This window comes from Equus caballus, chromosome 11 (genome assembly GCF_041296265.1).
Source record: "Equus caballus isolate H_3958 breed thoroughbred chromosome 11, TB-T2T, whole genome shotgun sequence".
Taxonomy (NCBI): domain Eukaryota; kingdom Metazoa; phylum Chordata; class Mammalia; order Perissodactyla; family Equidae; genus Equus; species Equus caballus.
This window is the reverse complement of record NC_091694.1, coordinates 36,521,156-36,545,560: the sequence shown is the minus strand read 5'-3', so window position 1 is coordinate 36,545,560 and position 24,405 is coordinate 36,521,156. Positions and strand designations below refer to the sequence as shown.

The 24,405-nt window shown below is 37.9% G+C and overlaps 1 protein-coding gene across 17 annotated transcripts in view; it reads left to right on the top strand.

Moving 5' to 3' along the window:
- ACACA (acetyl-CoA carboxylase alpha) overlaps positions 1 to 24,405 on the top strand; it is a 271,880-nt gene that overhangs the window by 179,310 nt on the left and 68,165 nt on the right. For all 17 annotated transcript variants that reach the window (XM_070227563.1, XM_023652967.2, XM_070227569.1 and 14 more), the window contains 4 exons: positions 347 to 550; positions 5,162 to 5,317; positions 7,140 to 7,286; positions 21,218 to 21,487. In XM_070227563.1, coding sequence (XP_070083664.1) covers positions 347 to 550; positions 5,162 to 5,317; positions 7,140 to 7,286; positions 21,218 to 21,487 — 777 coding nt within the window. The remainder of the gene's footprint in view (positions 1 to 346; positions 551 to 5,161; positions 5,318 to 7,139; positions 7,287 to 21,217; positions 21,488 to 24,405) is intronic.

Here is a 24,405-nt window from a genome sequence, read left to right as displayed (position 1 = left end):
TATTTGGGGCTTTCTCTTAAATCCCATGGCTTGTAATTTAGATATTGTAGATCTTTGATGTAGAGTATGAATGTAATTGGTAAAGGGGAAGGGAGTTGCATGCATTTGGATGTTGTAAGCCAGAGAAAACCACTCAAACACCAGGCCAGCATGAAATTGTCCCTTACTTGTTCTAAGCAAGAGAAAAGATGGGGAGAAACTATCTTTTTGTAAGGAACACACGTAGTACACATCTCCAGAAACCAGCATCTTTTTCCATTCCTCCTTTTCCAAAGATGGGCAGACCTGAAACACGTCCTAGTTACAAGGTATTTAAGTTTTGTGCTTGGTGATGTGTCTGTGTCAGATTGAGGAATCTGTGCGGAGCATGGTAATGCGCTATGGAAGTCGGCTGTGGAAATTACGCGTCCTCCAGGCAGAACTGAAAATCAACATTCGCCTGACACCAACTGGAAAAGCAATTCCCATTCGCCTCTTCCTTACAAACGAGTCTGGCTATTACTTGGACATCAGCCTGTACAAGGAAGTGACTGACTCCAGGACAGCACAGGTATGGTAGTCAAGCAGGGTCCTCAAAGTTTTGATTTGGTCCTGTGGATAAGCCACGTGCCCTTGTCATGGAAGACCCAAACTCACAAATCCCATTGGTTCACCTCGTGGGGTTATCCTCTGTCAGCTTAAATAGTTGCATAAATCTGAAAAACTTCATTTGCCATGTAAGATGTATCTGTATTCCTAATCATGAATGTTATGAAACCCTCAAACTTTTGTCACATAGTGGTGAGCCCAAAGAGATGCCAAGTGAACCTGACTCCAGAGATAATTCTTCAATTTAGGGCCCTTTTTGAGTGGGCTCTTGAGCTGCTTGAGCAATCTTGGGTCTGATTTGTCCTGTTTTCTGTTTTCAGCCCAGTTAGACTACTCATTGGCAAGTAAGGAAAGAGAATTGTCGAAATATGTCACCCACTTCTGTCTTAAAGAAGGAAAATTTCAACATAATATAAGTTTGAGCAATAGTAAACAATGACTTTATCATGTTTACCATTTAACATAACATTGCATTATATTATTCCATTTACACACATTATCTTTCCTTCAAAGGTTCAGAGTATTATATATCTACAAAAGAGCAAAATGGCAAACTTGAACCCACTTTTTGGATGGAAAAATGGAGACTATGAAAATGAAAAGTGACTTTCAGTAGATTCTGTCATAACAGAAAATTCCATTTATATCTGTTTTACTACCTTAGTTTCTAAATATTTGGGCTATTTTGCATGATACTGGATTTAGGTTGGTTTACCATTGTTCATGTCTTTTTAAGAACTGGGATGTTATTTCAGGTCTTTGGCCTGAACTTGGGAAGTGCATTTCTTCAGGTTAAAGGACGAACTTGTTCCAGAATGTGTACACAAGTTTTCAGCCTGTTCTATGCATTGGGTGCCAGGAAAAGATCATATGTCTCTTGTTTTTATCTATGTCCTTTTAAATCTGGTAACAGAGGTAAGAAAAGACATTTTGCCAGTATTTCGAAGGTGAATTTTAAAGATCTGAGTTTAGATAGACAGAGTGACCTTTCATTTTGTGCTTTGATTCCCAGTTAGATAGCCAGAGATATCTATCCCGTGAGAAGTGAACAGTTAAGACAGAGAGAGAGCACGCACAAGAGTGTGCGGGGTGAGCAAGAGAAAGAGTAGTATTCAGTAATTTCTGCTGCATTTGATGTTTTTCAGGACAACCTTAAAGACATTTTCAGTCGAAACTTTCCATGGGCAGGGATGTGTTTAATTAACTCCAAGTGGCTTCAAGGCAGGTCTATTCTTCTGAAAAATAAGATGGCCACTTGAGATTTTAATGTTTTTGATAAATATGTTTGTTCTTCATAACTACTTTTTCTCCCCTTTCTTTTATTAGAAAGCTCTTAGATTTCCCTCATGCTGGCTAGTGGTGACACAGGGGCATAAAAGATGCAGAAGCCTTCAATCAGTTTAGTACTGTGCCTGGCACAAAATAAGCATTCGACAAGTATCTCAAAGAATGAGTGAGCTACCTTTAGAATGAAAGAGGGAGAACCCCTTTTACCAGGGGTCCTGCGTATTTAGGAAACCTTGAAGGAAGAAGTCTCCCTCACTGTCTTCAATTGAAAGAGACAGCCACTGCCACTTGTGAACTCAAGACCCAGGGCTGGAGGAGGGAATCATCAAAAGGAACAGCATCCAACTCACTTCTCGTGCTCCTAATGCCTACTTGATGCTTATTGCCTATATATTTTTTCCCTTTCTTTGCTCTAGTGGGTCATTATATGATTTTAAAATAATGTGGAACCATGCATATCATTCATTCATTGTTAATTAATTTAATATTTATTGACCACCTATAGTGTGTCATGCACTACAGATATAAAGATAAAAAAATGATTTCTAGTCTCAAGAAATTTGCATCACGATGGAATAAGACAGATAATTAGCTTCTGTGTAGTGTGATTAAGATTCATGCCATCATAAAGTAAGTACAGAGCTCTAAGGGGACAGACTATATGGAATCAGATTGTTTTCCAAGAGAAGCCCTTTTGATGGCCTCTGGTGAAAGGTGTGTGATATAGAAAATGTGTACGTATTTTCATGAACTTGTAAACCATACACTTCACCAATTGTAGTTACTTTCTCCATTATAGTAGAAAACGGAATTAACACAGATAGCTAATCATTCAGAGGCTTCTACTGCTGTCCGTCACTATCAACCTCTTGTTGCAGCACATCATGTATTCTTTCTGCCGGCAAGGAGGAAGGTTGACTGGCTTGAGTTTCATTTTCCTTGTATAGTCTTTGTGGTATTAGCTACAATGAACACTGATATCAGGCAGTCATGGTGGGGAGAAGAGATCTGGGTAATCCATTGCATAAGTCAGTTGATTTCCAATGTGTAGTGTAAGGGAGAAATATACATGTAAAATCACCTTTATTGATATAAATTTACATATAATAAAATGCAGTCATTTTATGAGTACACTTCAATTCTGAAATTGTATATACCTGTGTAACTACCATCACAATCATGATAGAGAACATCTTGACACCCCGAAAGTTCTCTTGTTCTCCTTTGCAGTTAAAGGTACAGGCACCAGCCCCAGCCCCAGGCAACCACTGATCTGCTTTCTATTATTATAGATTAGTTTTGCCTGTCCTAGAATATCATATAAATGAAATTAGACAATATGTACTATTTTGTGTCTGGCTTCTCTTGCTCAGCATAATGTTTTTGAGATTCATCCATGTTGCATGGAGTTCGGGTATATTCCTTTTCATTGCTGAGTAGTACTCTGTTTTACTGATATACCAAAATTTTTATATTTATTCACGTGTTGATGAAACTTTGAGGTTTTATTTTCCAGTTTGGTCTATTATGAATAAAGCTGCTGTGAACTTTCATTTACAAATATTTGTGTAGATATGTTTTCATTTCTCTTGGGTAAATACACAACAGTGTAATTACTGAGTCATAGCAAGTATATATTTAACTTTATAAGAAACTGCGAAACTGTTTGCTAGAATGGTTGTACCATTTTAAATTTCCACCAGCAAAAATTACCTAGAAGCCTTTCTCCAACGCCTTTTCTCAGTCTACACAGTTATGTTGCTTAACTGTGACAAGCCTAACTTCATTCTAGACTGTGGCAAAACTGAGTCTCAAACCCTGTACCCCACACATCTTATCTTTCTTATAAATGGGAATGTAGTTCCAAGAACCTGCTGCTTTTATTCCTTTTTCTTATTTTGATTTGACTTACCTCCTCTGAATCCAGTTTTCTCATACTCACACCCTGGCCTGACTTAACACTTTGAATCTCTAAAAACGCTACTATTTCTACCTCTCACATTCCTAAAACATTGCTAATTCTGCTGCCCACCTGATGACTTTCACCATTGGTCATGTGAAAGAGGACTTAGAGCTCCATTCTGTGGGGTTTTAAGCAGCCTCAGACAAGTTTTGCCCAGAATAGGACCTACTTGACAAGTCAATAGAACATGCTTGTTCCTTTGAACCAAAGGGCTAAGGATTCACCTCGCTGAACCATACCCAGGATTTAGGAAAGTACTTAATTCTCTTCTTAGGTCTGTCTATCAGGTCCACAAATCTATTCATTAATATTAGACTTAAGCTTGTATATTTTAGGCCCAAATAGATGTGTGGGTATACACACATACCCTTACATTCCTGTCTCCATTTGTATTCACTGCATAGAGAATCTATATCTTATGTATTCATGCATAAAGTGCCTAGTTTAGTGTCATACAGTCTCTGGGCACTCAATAAATATTAATTGAATTGAAATAATGGCATCCCTTATAAATATTCATAAGCAAATAAAACTAAATTTATGGAATATGAAGTACTATTCTAGAAATATTTGAGTTAAAATGATTAAAAACTGGTTTGGTGATTTCATTATGTAACAATATGGGTATTAAAGGGACTGTTCACTAGTTGCAGACATAGTATACTAAGGAAAATAAATATATATTATATAAATATAATTTAGTAAAATATATTTTACCATAGGCTATGTCTTACAAGCTAATAAGACTAACCAGCTAGATGGATGGATGAAATCTACTTCTGGCAGAAATCTTTGAAGCCTTTGTGCAGCTAATAATACTTAGGTGGCACCTTCTAATCAAGTAGACTGAAGCACAGATATGGTAGAGCCTTGACTTGGCCTTCAACCATTGGGGAAAGAACAGAATTCTCTTTAGTGCATAGCTGTTCTTCAACTTAAATACTAGGACTGTTCAGACTCGTTAGTCAGACTGGACATACTTCATTTCTGAATATATGGGATTCAAGACACTTTAGAAGGCGAGCATTGTCAGTCTGTCTCTGAGATGTGAAATTCACATTGTGCTTTCTTGTTGATTTCAACTAATCCAAAAGTGAGAGCAGCCTATGGAGTATGGTTGGTTACATAGCATTTTTTGGAGTTGGTTAATCTGTAGAGAAGTGAGAACACTAAAAATCAAATGTGAAGAGGCATGTCTTATCTACCCAACCCACCAAAAAATATGTTCTAAGAAATAGCATTTGTGAAAAAGGCCCCTCTAAGCAGCTATCTGATTTTTTTCTCTCTCTCTTAACTCTCCATGCCATCCTCTGTTTCTTGCAGATCATGTTCCAGGCCTATGGAGACAAACAGGGACCATTGCATGGAATGTTAATCAACACTCCATATGTGACCAAAGACCTGCTTCAATCAAAGAGATTCCAGGCACAGTCCTTAGGGACAACATACATATATGATATCCCAGAGATGTTTCGGCAGGTAAAAGTGGCTAACTGGCGGGGGTGGAGGGGGGTGGGGGGCGGGGCGCTCTGACGTGTTGCAGAGAGGCAAAGTTTTTCCTGAATTTCCATCAGATGCAACTTAGACTGAAATGGGGCACTCCCAAAGGACAGGATGTATCTTGACAGTATTCTCACTTCTGTCTCATTCGGGATTTGGTGACTGCCAACTCAGATGCTGGATAATTCTTTATGAATTAACAGGAGGAATGATGAGGATAGAAGCCTCTGTTGAGTAGAAGAGAGTAATCTGAGACCGCATGCCTCTGATAGTAGTTTACAAGGACCTGTGTGAGGAGTTATGTTCAGGTATATATTTCCTAGCCTATATTCAAATTATGCATATTAGGAAAGAGGTTTGAAACTCTAGTTCTCATTTTCCTATTTTCTAAGATAACCCAAGTCCCTAGTTGATAGCCTAGGTTAATATGATGAGACTCAATATAGATAACATATACAAATGGATATAGAGTTCATGGTACACAGTTTAAAGCATCAGTTCTTTTGTGGGAGATTTATTATAGCTGAATAAAAACTAGCGTGAGAAAATTGCGACATTATGAATCTCATCCTCTATATGAAAATAAATTCCTTTGATCTGTATGGTGAATCATCTGTGTGCTGCAGAGTTTTCTTCCATCAATAGAAGGCAAGAAAAGTATATCACCAGCAAAGTACAACAGATAAAGAATAAGGTATCAAAGGAATACTGAATTTGTCCTTAAAATAAATCTATGAATATAAGATTTTTCCAGGTATGCTAGTCAATACTACCAGTGTTACCACATTTGAATTTTAATAAAATAATATATGTAGTGTTAGTAAGTTGTCTGTTAATTCCTGTATTATTCACAAATACAGGAGATTTCTTTTTTGTGACCATTTGTTTACAATTTGTCTCTCTTGAAACATAGCTATCTTCATTCAGTATCACTGGAATTGTTAGCTTAAAAGTTGACTGTAGGTTCTTTTCCCCAATGCCAATGCTAGAAAAAGAAGTCACATTCTATCTAATTCTTCATATAGAATAGACGTAAACACTATGATTAGGACATGTAGGTGTGAATGACGCATATTGGCTTTAGATATTGCTTTGAGGCAAGCAAAGAAACAACTGAACTAGGTTCCCGCTTCATGAGGGATTTGTTTCAGTAATATGAAGTTGGAAATGGAAATCACAATGGTTTTAAAATGGATAGGTGTGTCTGTCTGTTTTCTCAGATTTGAGCAGGATTGATCTGCACATTTACAAATAGTCATACACCTCTAGTGAGCTAATTCTTGTGTAGGGGCCTGTAGCTCTGAAAAGACATTAGAAGAAGGATGCTTCCCCTGAACATCTAGTAGAAACTTAATTCTTGCCTTCTTGGATTTTCTTTGTGTTGGCTGAGTGTCATGTCACTTTCCTGATTATTCTTCTTCTGCCAAGTCTCTCTAGGATTTTTCTTCCTTTTTTAAGGAGACATTGATGCTACATATTTAGTTTTCAATTTTAATTTTCCTGGATATTGTTAGGTCTCTTGTGTTTGTTATTGCTCTAGTCCTGACTCAGATTCACTTAGTAGTTTGATTTTGTTGAAAAAGTGCCTGATTTTTGGCATGTAAAAAACATGACGTGAAAAATAATTAAAAATCTGTTTTAACTGAGAATGAGAGCTGTAGAATTTGATCTAATGCTTAGAAACTCAGCAGAACACTTGAAAAGAAAGAGCAAAACCAGCTTGACTAAATCTTAATATTTAGTTTTGTCCATGTTGAAATGCTAGTTGTCACTGATAAGTCAAACTTCTCTCCTCCACTAGTCCCTGATCAAACTCTGGGAGTCTATGTCCACTCATGCATTCCTTCCATCGCCCCCTCTGCCGTCTGACATGCTGACGTATACTGAGCTCGTACTGGACGATCAAGGTCAACTGGTCCACATGAACAGGCTGCCGGGAGGAAATGAGGCAAGTAGTTAAATTTGCCCTCCCCCTTTCTTATGTGTGTGCTCACTAGTACCAGCTTTCCGTGGGGATGGCCATTAAATAGTATTAAAGATCCAAGTGGCATAGGCAGCATAGTAGTTTAAAAAAAGTATTGTTTTCTGTTAGACATACGTACTTAAATAGTTACAGATGGAATGACTACATGTCTAGGATTTGCTTCAAAATAATGACAGGTGAGTGTGGGAGTATAGATGAAACAAGATTGGTTATGGATTAATTGAAGCTAGGTAATAGATACATAGAAATAGATTATTTCCTCTATTTTTTTATATGCTTAAAATATGGGGATTTCCTATAATAAGAAAATTTAAAGTATTGTTTTGCTTGATGTTTTTCTTTGTTTGGATACTTATTTGCATACTAATAGACATTTTCTGGTACATTTTCTATGCTCAGGTAATTTGATCTGGTGCTGTTGTGAACATGGTCAACATATTCTTTCTAAAGGGGCTCAATCAGAACCAGGGGTTTAAAAATCAAAGAAAGTAACAGAGAACTCATTTCTGCATTATCCAAGAATACATTTTCTGGCCTTGGAGTTCACTCTCCTATAGTGTACTGTTAATAATGATACGAAATCATATTCTGCCCTATACCCTGTGCCCTCCTGTATTCATTGAGATTCTTCCTGATTTTAACTATACTTCTAATGTACAGGTATAACAACAATGATAACAGTAGTAAACCTAAAAAGAGATATGTTTTTATTTCAACCTTAGATATAATCTCTAGATAAATCTCATTTCTTAGAAGGAGTAATCTTTACCGGGGTGTTCACCCTAAACAGACTGGGTAGACCTTTGGAGATAATATGCAGTTTTTCCATTTTATGCAGTAACTTTTTCAAAAAATTTCACTATATGTTCAAGCTGTATGGCTGGTTCAGTAAGTATACCAGTGGATGCCAAAAGGAGATGATTTGGTATCAGGATGGCTGCAACTGTTGGACCAGATGGAGTGTATCAGACTTGTAGGAGTACTAATCTAATGCCTCAACAAATAGTAAAGGCAAGAAAGGATGCATAGAATTTTGACGAGAGTAGATATATACTCATTAACACACAAAGTCGAAGCAGAGGTTTGTGCCACTGTCTGTAGCATCTACGCACTTAGTGAGCCCCTCAACAGCAAAGAAAGCTTCTTTGTGCTAGACTTAAATTCTGATACATTGAACAGTGTAGTCTTCAGGAATGGAAGGCACCAGAGAAAAACGGTTTTAACTAATGTAATTAAAACACAAAATGAGATTTTTGGCCATGTGAAAGCTAGCTGCAGAGCTAGTGAAACCTCTTGCCATGATCTTTCTCTCCTGCTTCCTCTCTGCTCTCATTCTGTGTTTGAGTGAATGGAGACTGGGGAAATAGTGAAATCCCAGAGGGACAGAGCTCTGTTCTTGCTGAAATTACAAGCACAGAGCTGCCTGGGCATGAACATGTAGTGTTTACTCTGCCAGTATGAATACAAATAGTCTTATTATACAGGACTCTGTACCCAAACACCACACACACACACACACACACACACACACATGCACACACACACACATGCACACACACCAAAGAATAAAAAAAAAATAAAGGTTTTTTTTAACCCTTGTAAGACCCAACAAACCTTCGTGGGAAAGGGGTGTCTTAGCCACAGAGGACTATATCTATGAGAAGCAGAGTCAGTCTAGGGACTACATGTTTTTCTTTGCCCAGTGCTTTAATAAATCTAGAAATCTAATAGTATTTTTAAAAAATTTTTTGCTTTTTGTCACTTCTCACTTTCTTCTTGTTCTACTATATTCCCGCCGTAGTTGCCTATTTTCTTTGTTCTCTTTACCTTTTCTTCAAATGATTCGCTAGGATTGAGGCTGAGTGTTAGCTTGCTGTTTCTTAGTCTTTGAGCTCCGGAGGAGTGAGACTGATGTTCTTTTGTGAGCAGTTAGTGACTAATGCCCGGGATGGCGGGTGAAGTCAGTCAGTGGCCATAGCTAGATTATAGGGCACTGCATGACAGGAATGAGTTTGGGGTATTAGTATCAAATTCTGTTACCAATAGCTGGAACATACAATAGAGCATGTGTACTGAGAGACTGGCCAATCTAAAGATGGAGTTTCAGCAGTCAGAACTTGAGGGACAGCTATGCCTAAGAAATGACGGGGTGTCAGTAGGATGTATTTCCTCATGCTGAGCCCAGTTTTATCAGGGCAAGTTGACTTTCAGCTATTGCAGTTTAATTTTCTTTGGCCAAAGAGACAAGTTTGTCATGAGCCTGGCACTCTACATATTACCCCAAGAATGATAGGAGGGGAAAGAAAAGAGCACATGCTGATGAGATTTGGTGCAAATCTGTTCTGTCCCAAAGAGAATGGGCATCTGAAAAAGAGCCTTGAGAAATAGTTTTATTAAAAAAGGAATAAAAAATTGACCTGTTAATGTTCTGAGAGCCAAGGCTCAATGTAAATGCATTGATGCTACAGAGACATTAAATCATCATAATGTGGTGTTCTCCAAAGGTGACGGCTCTACCAGGTCATCATTGTGGGTGATATTGCATTACCTTGAAGGATTGGAGTTTCTGGGTTTAAAAGCTAGCACATGGGTATAGGGGATAAAGGTAAAACAAGAGATTCCTGTAGTTTCTCCATAAATTGAGATGCTTTTCCCCGTAATCAAAGGCAGAAATCCGTACTTACCAGACCATCAGCTATAAAAGTGGCCAGTCTCTCTCCCCTATTTTTTTTCCAGGACAGTAAATAGGTAAAATGGTGATGGGACTAGGACTTGGAACAATTCAGTTCCATTTACTTTTAGGTAACTTGTTTGCCATTTGAGGAAGAATATTGGCTATTTCAGCAGAGATGTGACCTGCATTTTGAACATTGTGCCCATGTTAAAAGCAGGAGAAAGAGAGCTTATTTGATGTAGTATTAGCTACTTTCTTCTTTTTATTTTCCTCGTTGTCCCTTCCCCATTAAGAAAGATAACTGAAGGAATGTTACTCTATGCATGATGGAAAGATATAGGAGAACACATTTTTCTCATTGTCAGATTTGAATGGCACTGTGTTCAGTGTTCAGTATGAATTTAGAATAGAAATAAAAAAAAGATGTAGACCAAATCTATGAACTATGTTACTTACAAATAGCTCAAAAGATTAGTTGTCCAGGATTGTTTTAATAATTTCAAGTAGAGATGGAAATTGAGAAAAATGTGATTGCAACATAGACTAAACTGATTTTAGTTTGAGCTGCTATGGCGCTACAGTGATGGGCACTGTATGTAAATTCACAGCTAGATGAATGTGTGCTGTTGAGCCTGGATACAGAAGAAATGCAGCTAACCAACAGTTCTACTTTTACCGCTTCTCGATTTTGGAGGAATTGTTTTCATTTTCCTGCCAGTTTGCTAAGCTGTTTTGATCATTTGGTGGAAGCTGTAATTGCAGGTGGGAACATTTTGAGTAACAGTTCACAATCCAGTGCAGCTGCTTTTCGCACTAAATCCTGTTATTAAAAGGCTCAGGCTAAGATCAAGCCAAGGGCTGTAACTGACTTGACAAAGAACAACTTAACTTTGTTTAGTAGGACAAAGAAAACACTAGCTTTCTTGAGACTATGTTCTTATTTGTTCTGAAACGTTATTAGCATTCTTTTATTGTATTTCCTTTCACAGCTCTGTGAACTAGATACGAATCTCTAAATTGGGCAATGATTAAAGATATGATAGAGAGGCAACTTTTATAGCAGTTTTAGTGTGGATAGAAATTAGGACCCTATTTTCCTTACTATTTCAGAACATTGGCTTTTGAATAATGTGAACCTATCCATTCCTACTCATCCCATCTGTCATAATGAAAAACTAAGATGAGAAGGAGACACTGTGTTTAGAAGCAGTTATAATAATTAAGTACAGGATGTGTACTTCAAAAAGGATTGGTAATTAGAGACAGGAATTCTTGCAGGGTATTAAATTTTTTCCTTAAAATTTTTCTAGGAGATAGGTATTTCCAAGTTTAATGCAATTTGATGATCACCTCCACACACACTACCACACTTGACAATTGTAGTGGCTCCAAGGCTTCATTTTTTCAGATGGGCACTAGATGTCAGGGTTTTTCCTTCTCAGCTCTTAGCGTTCAGACAGGCCTCTGGAATTGCCCTGTTTGGGAGGCAAATCCAGCGGTATCCTTCCCTCTTTTTTTCGGTTGGTATGGTGGGCTTTGCCTGGTGTTCCTACAATATGCAATTGCATTTTTAACTCTTGGGTGAAGATCTGTTGAACTTTACATCACGGCTCTACATGTTTTTACTGGAAACATTGTTTTAGGAAGAGGATAATCAAGGAAGAAAAAAAGTAGTGTAAATTAAAGTTTAAAGACTAGCTGCCGTCATGACTGATCTCTTGGTTTTGGTTCTGCTTTATGTGTTTGGGGGGAGAAATGGTAGGGATGGTGGGGATTAGGAATTCGGTTCTAGAACTGGTCAACCTTGCCCCTATTTAATTGTTGTTTAATTGTGGGCAATGTGCTACTGTCCAGTTCCACCAAGGCATAAGTGTCTCTTTAATTTTTTTGTTATAAAAAATTGCAAACTTATAGAAAAATATAGAGTGATGTGACAAATACCCCTGCATATACTGACTAGCTTAAAGAAATCTTGCCATTTTGACACTGCTCCTCACTTATGTGTTGCTATAATCCTTTGAAATCTCTAATTTGAGTATAAAAACAAAAAGATTTTAGGAGTTGTGTAGGGAAAGGAAGTTGCTAAGCTTATATAAGCCTAAAAGATTGGAAGAAATTAATTAGCAGATCCATTTTGACAGTTCTTAGGCCGGACGTCTTAACCCAAAGGACCTCTTATTTTAGAAAAACCACCGTAACCCTCGGTCTTAATTCACTTGGTTGACATTTCCCGTACTCTCAGAGGAATTGCGTGGGTTATCCTGCACTCAAATTCTGGTGGAACCCGTTATGTTTTGAGACTCTGACTGGAGAGAGTGTGTATGTTTGTGGGCTTGAGTAAGTAAGGGGTTGACCATTTCTCATGCACACAGAACTGAAATATTTTTCTGTTTTAACATTAGACTTTTGTATATTGTTTTACTCGATTTAACCTCACAATAGCTCCATGAATATGAAGCTACTTTTGGGTGTATTTTGCTGTGCTTTTGTTTCATTCTTTTGAAATCAGTGTACCTTTTCATGCTTGGTATGGAAATTGAGTCCATGTCAGTCTTTTAGATAAGTGTTGGAAAAGAGGCATGTTTGTGTTGTAGTATGTTGAAGGTAAGCTCTGAAACAGACCTGAGAAAAGCAGATCTGAAAAACAGGACCGTGGTCTGTGCACTGATTATTCAAGTTATAAAAAGAGACTGATGGTCCTTGCCACCAATCTATCCCTGAAGATGGGAGAATGTTTGTAAGTGCTTTGAGATCCCCAGCAAAAAAGTATCGCGTACCACTGATTACATATAAACATTCACAATTTACCTTATTTTTCGTCAAGGGCTTCAAAAAACCAGTTTTGAATCCTTTTAGGCCTAGCAAGATAGGAATCTCAAGTATAGAAGACGACATATTATGGAATATGTGGTAAGATAGTTTTATTTAAAATTATGTGCTTTTCTTCTTGCATCCTCATTCTAAGTAAGCACATTTGGCTACAATTATTTGTCTAAAAGGATCTTCAGAACAAAAGTTGAGTCCCTCATTAGAAAAATATTGAAGCTAATTTTGGAAAATAGGTTTTCCTGCCATGGAGTTACTTCTAATGGATTTCTAACACTGTTCTTTTGGGATGCATATACTTTTCTTAGAATTCCTTCTGAATGACTGTTACTGGTGTTGGAGATTTCTCATCAGGTTGATTAGTTGATTTTGACTCATTTCATTAGTAGTAAACCAAGGCCCAATGAGCTGGACTGACTTTAAAAATCCTAATGCATCCATTGGCTGAATAAAAGCAGCATTTGTGGAGGGCTCCTTAGTTCCTTTCAAAAGTAGGTCCTAGAGATAGCTTTTAAACAAGGGGATATACTTGCCAGCATTTTTATACATCTTAAGTTTTAAGATTTTACTGGAAAAGGATGTGATATAGTACCCTATGTCAAGAAACTTTACAGCTCCAACTAGAGGCAATAATGAACATCAGGACAGCAACAGATGACACGAGAGGATGAGGTGTAGTGTGGGGCATCAGAGTTCAACATTCGTTTATGTGATTAATGGACAAGGCTTCCTGAACTGTAGTAGGCCAACTTGGTTAATTTCCATATCAACCAATTACTCGTCTGCCCCATTTCTCAAGTACCTTGGCTTGTATGTGCTCCATTGCATGTTTTTAAGAATTTGGTATGTTTATTAAAGCATTGCACATATATGTGTAAAGTTACTGTGTTTTCACCTATATAAATATTGCAGGGAGAAATAATTCCCCTGTTCAAAGTTATTATTTCTAATCTTTGGTAACATTTTCAAAGAATTACCTCTGGGATGAAAATTTTTTGCTCTAAAAAGGATATTTTCTTACCGTTTTATTGCTTTTTAGAAGGATTGAGGTAAGTTTGTTCAGCCATTTTTGAATTATCCAAGCATGAAAAAAGAGTTTTTCAGCTGTTAAGAAAATTGTTTTCAGCTCTTTTATGTGATCATACAACACTTGGCAATGGAACATGATATCCAGCAGTTAATACTATATGAACAGGCATTGACATTTTTTCAGCATGATTTTTCTGAATGGCTCAAATTAGGTCAAATATTGCATCACTTTATAGTTTAAAAATACGCATTTTTAACACCAATACAGTATTTTCTAATATTTCATCAAATATGGTTTTTTCATAAGATTCTAACGAGTTAAAATTATAATTATTTTTTGACAGTATCTAATTAAAAGTGAAGATTTAATATTCCATACAAGATACAAAAGGGGGAAAAGGTAACACTTTGTTATGTGTCTGTAAAGGAACTCAAGTTCAGATCCTTCTCTCTGTGTCTTAGTTTTCTCGTCTTCATGATGCAGATGATGCTTAGGTCCATTTCAGCTCTCACGTTCTAGGATTCTTTGTATTGCTGCTCCGTGGCCTTGCAGGATGGTCATCCTCCTGGCATTAGCAGTAGTAGAACAATAGCTACTGGAGGCTTTGCCAGAAAAGCTCAACTTTTAGACTTTGAGCGTGGAAAATAAAGCTTCAACATCTCAGCCACAGTCTAGCTTGTATTTAAGTCTATACAGAAAAATGTTAGTACAGCTGAACTCAAAGGGAGGAGATGTAAGAAAGGCAACCGTGGCAGGGATATTCCATTTCTGCTTCCCACAGCACAGCTAAAGTTGATGGATGCTTCTTACATCCTTAGAAACAAAATCCTGTCCTGTTTTGCCCCTTAGCTTTCCCTTCAGATTTCTTTCTGGAGCTTAATATTGTTGTTTTATTTTGTAGTAACAGCAGCTTTGGAAAGTGCATGTGTGTGTGTGCATGCATGTGTGCACTTGCACATTCTGTTCACACTGATAGTACAATTAATGTTGATGTCAATTTTGGTGTTAATTTTGGGTCATGATTAGTGTTGACACTTTGTGTCAGACTAATGGCATTTATGGGCACCATCAGAATAAATGTTAATATTATCATGGTTTTAGTATCTGTTATAGTAACATTAAACCAAGGTCCTCCCAGGAGAAAAAATACATATATGGATAGATAGATAATGCCTTTCTGTATCGCTGGTGTTACTCAGCGAGAAAATGACATCTCAGGGCAGAATCCTAATCACTGTTTGGAGCATCAGAAATAATGATCACCTCTGATCGGAGGTTGTGAATAATTCATTTGGTTTGATTTTCACGTCCTGTCCAGTGATACTTTTCAAACCAAATGTGTTTCTACAGGAAAATAATGGTCCCACTTCTTATGGAAATACTGTGGCACAAATCATTTTACCCACATAAAAACAGTTAAATAAGACTGTTCTCTTCTGCTTGCTTTCTCCTCCCCTTTCCCTCCTCCCTCACTTGCACATGTTTATTCCAGAATGAGACTGTGCCCAAAGAAATATTTTCTTCCTTAGAACTTGTGTAAGGAAAACAGATATTTATTTCTGCTTATTCTTAGCTTGTTCACAGTAGCTCTTTTGATCCTCTTCCCTTTTTTACTTTAAGATAATTAGTTTAGGTTGATAACCCTAAACCTAAGAAATCTACTAATTGGAATGTTCCATTATCAAAAAAGAATCTGAAATTAAGTGTTTTTAAAATTATTTATGGCTATATTAATGAAAACATAATTTGCAGTGAGTGCCTAGAACCACTCGGTTGATAAGCACCTTGGGGAGGCAGTGGTCAGGGGGAGAGGTTTGTGGCACTGCCAGGGCCAGAAAACCAGAGTCTGAAACTCACTGGACTGTAAACCCACCCACTCTCATCACCTATTTCAGGTTGCATGTTGCCCTTTTGTTGGCCCTTAGCCCTTAGTCCTGGAGTGTCATTTTCACTAGGTTTCACCTGCAGGAAAACATTGGAGGGAGAGAGAAGCTGAAACAAGGGGATTCAGTGATGGAATTTCCTTTGGTTGTTATTTTCCAGTTAATATACAAGGCAACTTGGGCTTAGGTGAAACCAGTGAATGTCACGTTCCTAATCACATTATCACACTTGTATAGTGATTGAAGAATTCTCAATATAAAATCTCTGTTGTGTGTATAATATAGATAGACCCATCTATATAAAGTAATTTGCCTGAAAAACTTACGGTGTCCTAATTAAATGGGGGGGAAAATATGACCGTCTTCTGAAATAATGACCCGATCCTCTGAGACAAAGCTATTCTTAGATAGAATATTTTGAACCATTTCTCCTGAATGTTGTGACCCTTTTTTCCCCTCTAAATCTAACAAGGGCAGGGGGAAGTGTTTTTCAACCTAGTTCTCATCATCAGACAGAAAGTATTTTGCATTCAGAAACCATTTCCAGTATCAAATTCAATTTTGTCAAGTGATTAGTTGAGTTTGGTAGAGAATAATTTAAAAACACAAAGCTAGAAATGGCCGTGGTACTTCCACACTTGAGAAGAGCATTTGCTATTCTCAAGTTGCATGCCCTCTTTCAGTGACTGCATCGCACTGGGGATTATTGTGTTACATGTCTTTGCAGCTGGTACAGACCTGCATCTGTTGACACCTTGTGTTCCTACCCTGGACTGCTAGAGAAATAGGATAGTGGGTGAATTGATACCTGCCTATCAGTGCAAACGTCCCTTTATGTACATATGTTTGTAAAGCTCTTTAGCCCCTTTCAAGATGAAAGCCTCTATATAAATATAAGCTTTCGATTTTAGTACATGTTTGTAATACATGTGGTACAGTCCTAAATATGTATTTAGCTGATAGGCACTGTTCTTGTCTATTGTACAAATATTGACTTTAAAAGTATAAATATGTATTTAACCATCAGACCAGAAAAACACTGAAGCAGTTACTTCTCAGGTAGAGACATTAATATTGTATAAACCTATATATACATGTGTTTACATTCTACCACATCATTGCAGAGCATTTCTTTTTAAAAAATGAAATGAGAGCCCCAACAAACTGAGGCAGTTCTTAATATTCTCCCTTTCAGGTGAGTCTTGATTTTTAATTTCCATTTGTTTATATCTCTCTTTCTAACTTTACATAAATATGATCTGGTATAGTATGACTAAAACCTAAAGTCAGTCCTTATAAAATATGAGAAATCCATTAGGCTGGTGAGATTTTCTTCCCCTTTAAACCTTTTTTGTTTTACGGAAATGTTCAAATGTATACTAGAGATAATAATATAAGCTCCCATGTACCTGTCAGCCATGAAGAGGTATTTAATAGTCTTTTCTCAGCCACTTTTTTAATTTATAAATTTTTTAAGTTATCAATGCAATATAAGCACATTAAAGAAAATTTTGAAAATGAAAACAAAAACCTCACAATCTTATCATCCTAAAATAATCACCTCATTTTGCTATGTTTCTTTATTTCTGTTTTGATTTTTTTCCCCAGCATGCTTTTAGATAGTAGTGACACTCACTATGTGCCAGGTACTGTTCTAAGATTTAACATGCCTTTAATCCTCACAACAAACTCAATCCAGTAGGTTATTATTACCCCATTTAACTGATGAGGAAACTGAAGCACATAGGGGTTAGTAACTTACCTAAGATTATGTGGCTAGAAAACTGACTGAATTTCTATTCTGTCAGCCTCAGATTCTGTTAGATTCAGATTTTCGGAATCTGGTGTCTGAGTCTGTGTCCTTAATGCCCCCCACTGTTTTGCCTCTCACAATTGTTATGGTATGCCTTCAAATTGGTTATCCCACTTCTTCAAATTTAGTATTACATCACGGGTATTCTGAAGTGCTGTCCACAGTCTTCATAGCCATCATTTTAGAAGGCTGTACAGAACACTAACAGTGACCTCACTAGCCAATTTACTGCCCTCCAAAAAAATTTTTTATCGTGATATTTATTTTCTTAAACTTATTTTAATATAATGTTAGATTTACAGAATTAAAAAGTTAGTACAGAGTTCCCCTATACCCTTCACCCTGCTTCCCCTAATCTTGACATCATATACAGCCATGGTATAACTATCAAAACTAAGACATTAACATTAGTACAGAACTGTTACATAAAACACAGACTTTGTTTTGTATTTTACCACTTTATGTACTACTGTCCTTCTGCTGTTCCAAGATCCAATCCAGGATACACTGCATTTTAGGTATCACTAAACAATTCATACTAGCTGTAAAGACAAGTTTCTTAATTCCTCTGTGCCTTAGTTTGCTCATGGCAATGGTAACAACTGCCTTTGAATTAATAATAATAACAGCTAATATTTGAGGAATGTTACATGCCAGGCTGTGTACTACTTTAATGTGGTGTTCCTCACAATAATCCCTCCCTAAACTTACTATTATCCCCCATTTTATAGTTAGAAAATGTGAGGCTCTGTGAGGTTAAGTGACTTGTCCAAGATTATCAGCTAGTGTAAAGCCTGAGACCTCAGCTTAACCTCTTAACTACTATCAGTATTTGTCAACATTTAGTATAGCACAGCATTTAATAGTTGTTGAATTAATGGTAGCTTTTATTCTTGTTATTTTTAAAAAATAAAGTAAGTTTACTTGATGTTTAGGACTGTTATTCTAGGATCCCTAGAGATAAGTCATAGACAATGTTCTAAGCCCTTGGTGTTGATTAGTTTACAAGTATCATTTAGAAAATGAGATGACTATGGAACCAGCAAAACATTTATTACTCTAATATTGTGTGTAGGGATCCTGCTAGGCACTTGAAGAGATGATGTAACAGTTCAAGTTGGCAGGCTAAAAGCAGCCCTAGGCAGTACATGATTAATTATCAAATGAAATCTCTACTTGAAGGACTTAGTAGGAGATCAGAGAAGGAAGAGTTCACTTTAGGCTAGGGCAAGCTTTACTGAGGAAATGGAATTTGAATGAACCTTTTTGGAATGGGTAAGATTTGGGTAGATTGAGAAGAGAAAAGGGGGCAAACTTTGAATGTTGAAGTTAAGATAATAGATTTCTGCTTCTAATAGTTTGTTCATCAAACCCATAGGTATTAGTTTCTTAATTTTGTATGTGGGGACATTGAAGCTCAATAAAGTTAACTAATCTTCCTCAGGTTACACAGTTAATAAGTGATAGGACCTGGATGTGGATCCAATTTTTTTGCCTCCAAAGCCCATCTTCACCATTATGTACCATACCATTTGATTAGCAGTGAAATCTAAATTTGAATGTAAATTGAACAACAGATGCTTTCTTAGATGTTTACCCATTGTGTTTACTCAGAACTTAATCCCTTCCAATAAGGAACTCGCTATACTAAGACTGGGATAGCACTGTCCATTCTGTACTGGTACTTTTTAAGGGGGGAGGGAGGCAGTCCATGAGGAACACACTTTGGAAAGACATTGATAAAAAGTTGTGTGTTCTTGGTGCTGCTGTGTTGACACCTAATTAGAAGTCAATATTGTAAGCATAATGACCTGGCCAATTGCTGAACTGACTGCCCAAGTGACACAAAGTCCCCAGGTAATAACAAAAGAGAAGAGTGTTATTTGCCTGCCCAGTGCAACATAGACACAATATTTGCATTAGCATGCAAATGCTGAAGTAGATTCTTCAAGGCTTGTATGTAAGCTGCTTCTGGCCTAGGTGGCTAAGGTTAATATATCATAAAATTTTGTGTAAAACCCAATCTTCCTAACTACAAATGCATTTAGAGGAAATAGCTTTTCCTTCCTGAAAAACAAAAGAGATGTTAGGTTAGAGAGCCACATGAGGAGGCAGGTAAAATATTTCTCTCCACACAGGCATTATATTAACCAGCTTCTTAAAAACCATGACCAAAATTATCCTGATATTTGGTGTTTCTCTGGTTTTTTTTGTTTTTTTGTTTTTTTTTTGATGATCTGTCTCTCCTTTCTTTCTCTGTCTTCAATGAGCAGATAGAGTAATACTGTATTGCAGAAGGTGATTGGATTTTTTTTCCTGTGTATTATATCAATTTTGATTTGTATTTGGCCAATAGTATGATATATTAAATAGCTTATATTTGTCTATGGGTGTTTCATATATCTATTTCTTAATGCTGAGAATCACAAATAGCTGTGTAGAAAGCTTCAACCAGCCTGATTACAGTGGATGTGCAATTGGATTGAGGAATGTGTACTCAGAGCTTATGATCACTGGCCCGGTTGAGTCTGGGTGATGCATGTGGCTTTCCAGGGATGCTGCTATTTACATCTGTTAATGGCCCTTCTTGATGGCTGGTTCCCCAATGAGGTGATATGCAGCAGCCTGGGGATGAGGGACCAAGGCTGCAGATGTGGCTGGGCTCCATTAGGCAGGACCAGGAATGCTCATCTGGTAGGCTTTGTGTTTGGAGGCAAGAGGAGGGGATCTGAAGGGGCAGAGGGGAAGGCAGAAAGAAACAGGAAAAAAAGAATGGAAAACATTACTTATCTAGGTATGGAGAAAGAGACAGGCAGACATGAAAAACTGCAGCTGTAACGGGCATGAGTGAATAGAAAAGAAATGGAACTAGCGAATAAACAAGTAGAAGGATTGACTAGTTCTCATATGGAAGGGGATTAAAAGAGGAGAGGGCTGTGAGGGTTTGGGAAGAGACATGTCACCCCTGCCTTTTAAGTCAATATCATTTATTTGTGTGGCTGGTCAGATGCTGCTGAACAGAGAGCAGAGATTTACATATATCATAGTGCAGCAAGAGATTAGTTCCTTGAATCCTTTGGTTTTCTGGTTCTGGGAGAAGACAGCAAGAAATGCTCAAGAGGATGCAATGTTGAGCTATAGTAAATTCTTGCAGAAATGGAAGATACTTGAAGCAAGCCAATAAAGAATGTTGCCAATTTTCCTGTCAAAAGCTAGAGGACAAGGAAAAGACTCAGGATCACAAAAGTTATGCAGTTCGCAAGAAGTGAGCCCCTGTCTGCTCTCCTCTCATGTGTTAAATGTTTCTTGGAAAGAATCTCACAAATGAACTCGTATCTTAGTTGATAAGATAGTAAATTAGGGAGTTCTGGATTTAGTTCCCAGTACCATGGACTTCTTCCACACATATTCTGAGTGCATTTAGATTTTTGTTTTTCCATCTTCTTTGAGCAGGCTCAAAGAAGGAATTGAGAGAACTGTGAAATACGTAGTAAACCAGCTGTTCTCAGCATAATCTAGGGAAGTATGCCAGAATGTTTGTTCTAGTTTCCCACAGAGACCTTGGCTCTTTAGCAATACATAGGTACAATCTAATACCTTTAAGGAACCTGAAAAACAATTTTGCATGTAAGCTTGTATTTATTTGTTTGTTTGTTTATGCCTTTGCAGATTGGCATGGTAGCTTGGAAAATGACCCTTAAAAGTCCTGAATATCCAGAAGGCCGAGATATCATTGTTATTGGCAATGATATCACATACCGAATTGGGTCCTTTGGGCCCCAGGAGGATTTGCTGTTTCTCAGAGCTTCTGAGCTTGCCAGAGCAGAGGGCATCCCCCGCATCTTCGTAGCAGCTAACAGTGGAGCAAGAATTGGACTGGCAGAGGAAATTCGTCATATGTTTCACGTGGCCTGGGTAGATCCTGAGGATCCTTACAAGGTACAGACTATGAAAAGATAATTCTTCAAAATACTAGGTGGTTATGCACGTGTGTGTGTGTGTACATGTGTAGAGAGGTGGGGGAGAGGTAGAGGTTTAAGTTCAAAAGTCAGCACTTAGTGGTGAACCACAACCATTCCAGAAACAAATTGTCTCTTCAATATGTTCACCTGGTTTTTCCTTCAGCTCTGAAATAGGTTACTGTTTCTTTGGTTGAACACTAGATAAAAAAGTTGGTATGCATTTAGTGTGAGACATGCTAAGCCAAAAATATATATCTTTAAACTATTCTACTGTGGCTCCCAGAACTTATGGTGAATCATCAGCAAAATCCCTTATATCCTCAGCTGCTTCTCTGTCTGTTCTCCAGCCTTCTTGTTCTACTTGAAACCAGCCTGTCCTTTAAAGACATTGCTTTCCCTGTAACCCTCTTAAGTAGTGACTAAGTTCTCTCTTTCCCTGTGCCACTGAGCCTGGAGGGGGAATAGTGTCTTCCTTGTGCCTTGTTGCTACTTCCAGACTCTTTTCCTCCCTTTTCTCTAAAAACCCCCATCTTTGAATCTCATGTCAACAGACTGTGCCACATCACTACTGCTCCTTATTGTAGTGTTCCCTGACCCTTTGGTCACTCCTCATTCTTTGCATCTTTTAGTTGCTGGCACATTGTCACTGTCTACAATGCTATTAGTCCTGTTATAGTTCTTGCTGACTGTTTATAACTACATAGAATCCATCCCATAATCTAGCCTCTTGGATCCTTGACTTCCTCTCCTATGATAGTCCTATCCTTCCTACACCCCAGCTCAGCCTCTCCTTCCTTATAATCTCAATTTCAGGCATCCCTTTCTTTGCTACTTCTCCATCCTGTCTTTCCAGCTCACTCTGTTTAGTACCCCAAGCCCAACAATTCTTTGAACACACCAGGACCTACAATTGTTGATCCTGCCACCTTTCTTTTGCTCTTTGCTGTCTCCTCACTTCCTCATTTCATTCCTATCCAGCTTAAATTCAAGGTCAATCAAAGGTTAATTGTTATAATCACCACCTTTCCTGTTGCCTCAATTTTTTTGCTTCTCTCTTCATTCTCCTTACTCTGTGCCTCTACAAAAACCTTGTTTGAATCTAACTCTCTCCGTCTACTCCTATACCTGTACCTACATAGCTGAACATTGATGGAGAAAAATACATAGTGCTTTTGACTGGTCTTACTTTAAATTCAAGCTTCCTAATCTCCTGAATGACAGTTTTACATCTTCTCCCCTCTCCTCAAACCTCTAACACCCTCTTTCCTCTTCTTCACTCTTAGCTGATGACCCTGCTTCCCAATTCACTGAGAACAGAAGCAATTCAAAGAGAGCTTCCACGAGCTCCCACACATCTGTATCTGTGTCCTTACTCTGCCATCTCTCCCATACTTTGGGTGAACAGTCACTACTCCTGTCTAAGGCCCTTTCCTCCCCTTGTCCACTTGATCCTTTCCCCTCTTGCCAACAAAAGAATGTAGATCAGTACTTCTCCCCACTCTTTCTTGCATCGTCACTTTTTCCCTCTCTGCTGGATCTACCCCTTTAGCATACAGACGCTTAACCCTCCAGTCACGACCCCTGCCCCATTTTTTCCATCTTTTTACAGCAAAACTTAAAAGAGTTGTCTCTTTTTGCTGTCTCCAGATACTCTTCTCCCATTCTCTCTGGAACCCCCTTCAGTTAAACTTGGACCCTCACCTTCCACTATAGCTGCTTTTGTCAAGGTTGCTATTGATTACATATTGTTAAATTCTGTCGTGAATCTCAGTCTTCATCTTAGTTATTTGATGTTTTAGCAGCATTTGACACAGTTGGTCACTCCTTCATCCTTGAAATACTTTCTTCTCTTGGTTTCCAGGACCCTGGAGTCTCCTTTTTACCCTCCTAGCTGCTCTTTCTCAGTTTCCTTTGCTGCCTTTCACATCTTTAAATAGAAGAGTGTTTCAGGGGATGATGGAAATATTCTGTATTTTGATTGTGGTAGTGAATTACATAAGTATGTATATTTGTCAGAACTCATCAAACTACCACACTTAAAACTGATTAGTTTTATTGCACATAAATTATACTTCAGTAAAATTCATTTTAAAAGTTCCTGGAAATTTTTGGTGACCACTAGCAAGTACAGAGTTTCTTTTTAGAGTGATGGAAAAGTCTTGGAATTAGATAGCGGTGATGGTTGCACTTCTGAAAATACTAAAAACTACTGAATTGTACACTTTAAAATGGCCAGTTTCAGGGGCTGGCCCAGTGGCGCAGCAGTTAAGTTCACACGTTCTGCTTCTCAGCGGCCCGGGGTTCACCGGTTCAGAACCTGGGTGCGGACATGGCACCACTTGGCAAGCCATACTGTGGTAGGCATCCCACATATAAAGTAGAGGAAGATGGGCATGGATATTAGCTCAGGGCCAGGCTTCCTCAGCAAAAAGAGGAGGGTTGGCGGCAAATGTTAGCTTAGGGCTAAACTTCCTAAAAAAAAAAAATGGCCAGTTTTATATTATGTGAATTTTATCTCAATTTAAAAACATTATCAAAAAAAGTGAAGGGAGGCAGATGTCAGGACCACAGAGACTATGATAGGACCAAGAAGTCCTGGACTTCCCAGTTTCAACCCCACCAGGCCCAGTGCCCTCTCACCTGGTGCTTTGGCAAGATAGCCTGTATAGAAGGTGGAAGAGAAGGAAAACAAGTGTTTCAGGACTTGGTCCCTGGACCTCTCCTCTCTTCTATATTCACTTTCCCTTGGTGATCTCATCCAGTCTTTTTTTTTTTTAAGCAACTGTTCTTTTCTTTTTTTCTTAAAGATTGGCACCTGAGCTAACATCTGTTGCCAATCTTCTTTTTTCTTCTTCTTCTTCTCCCCAAAGCCCCCCAGTACATAGTTGTATACTG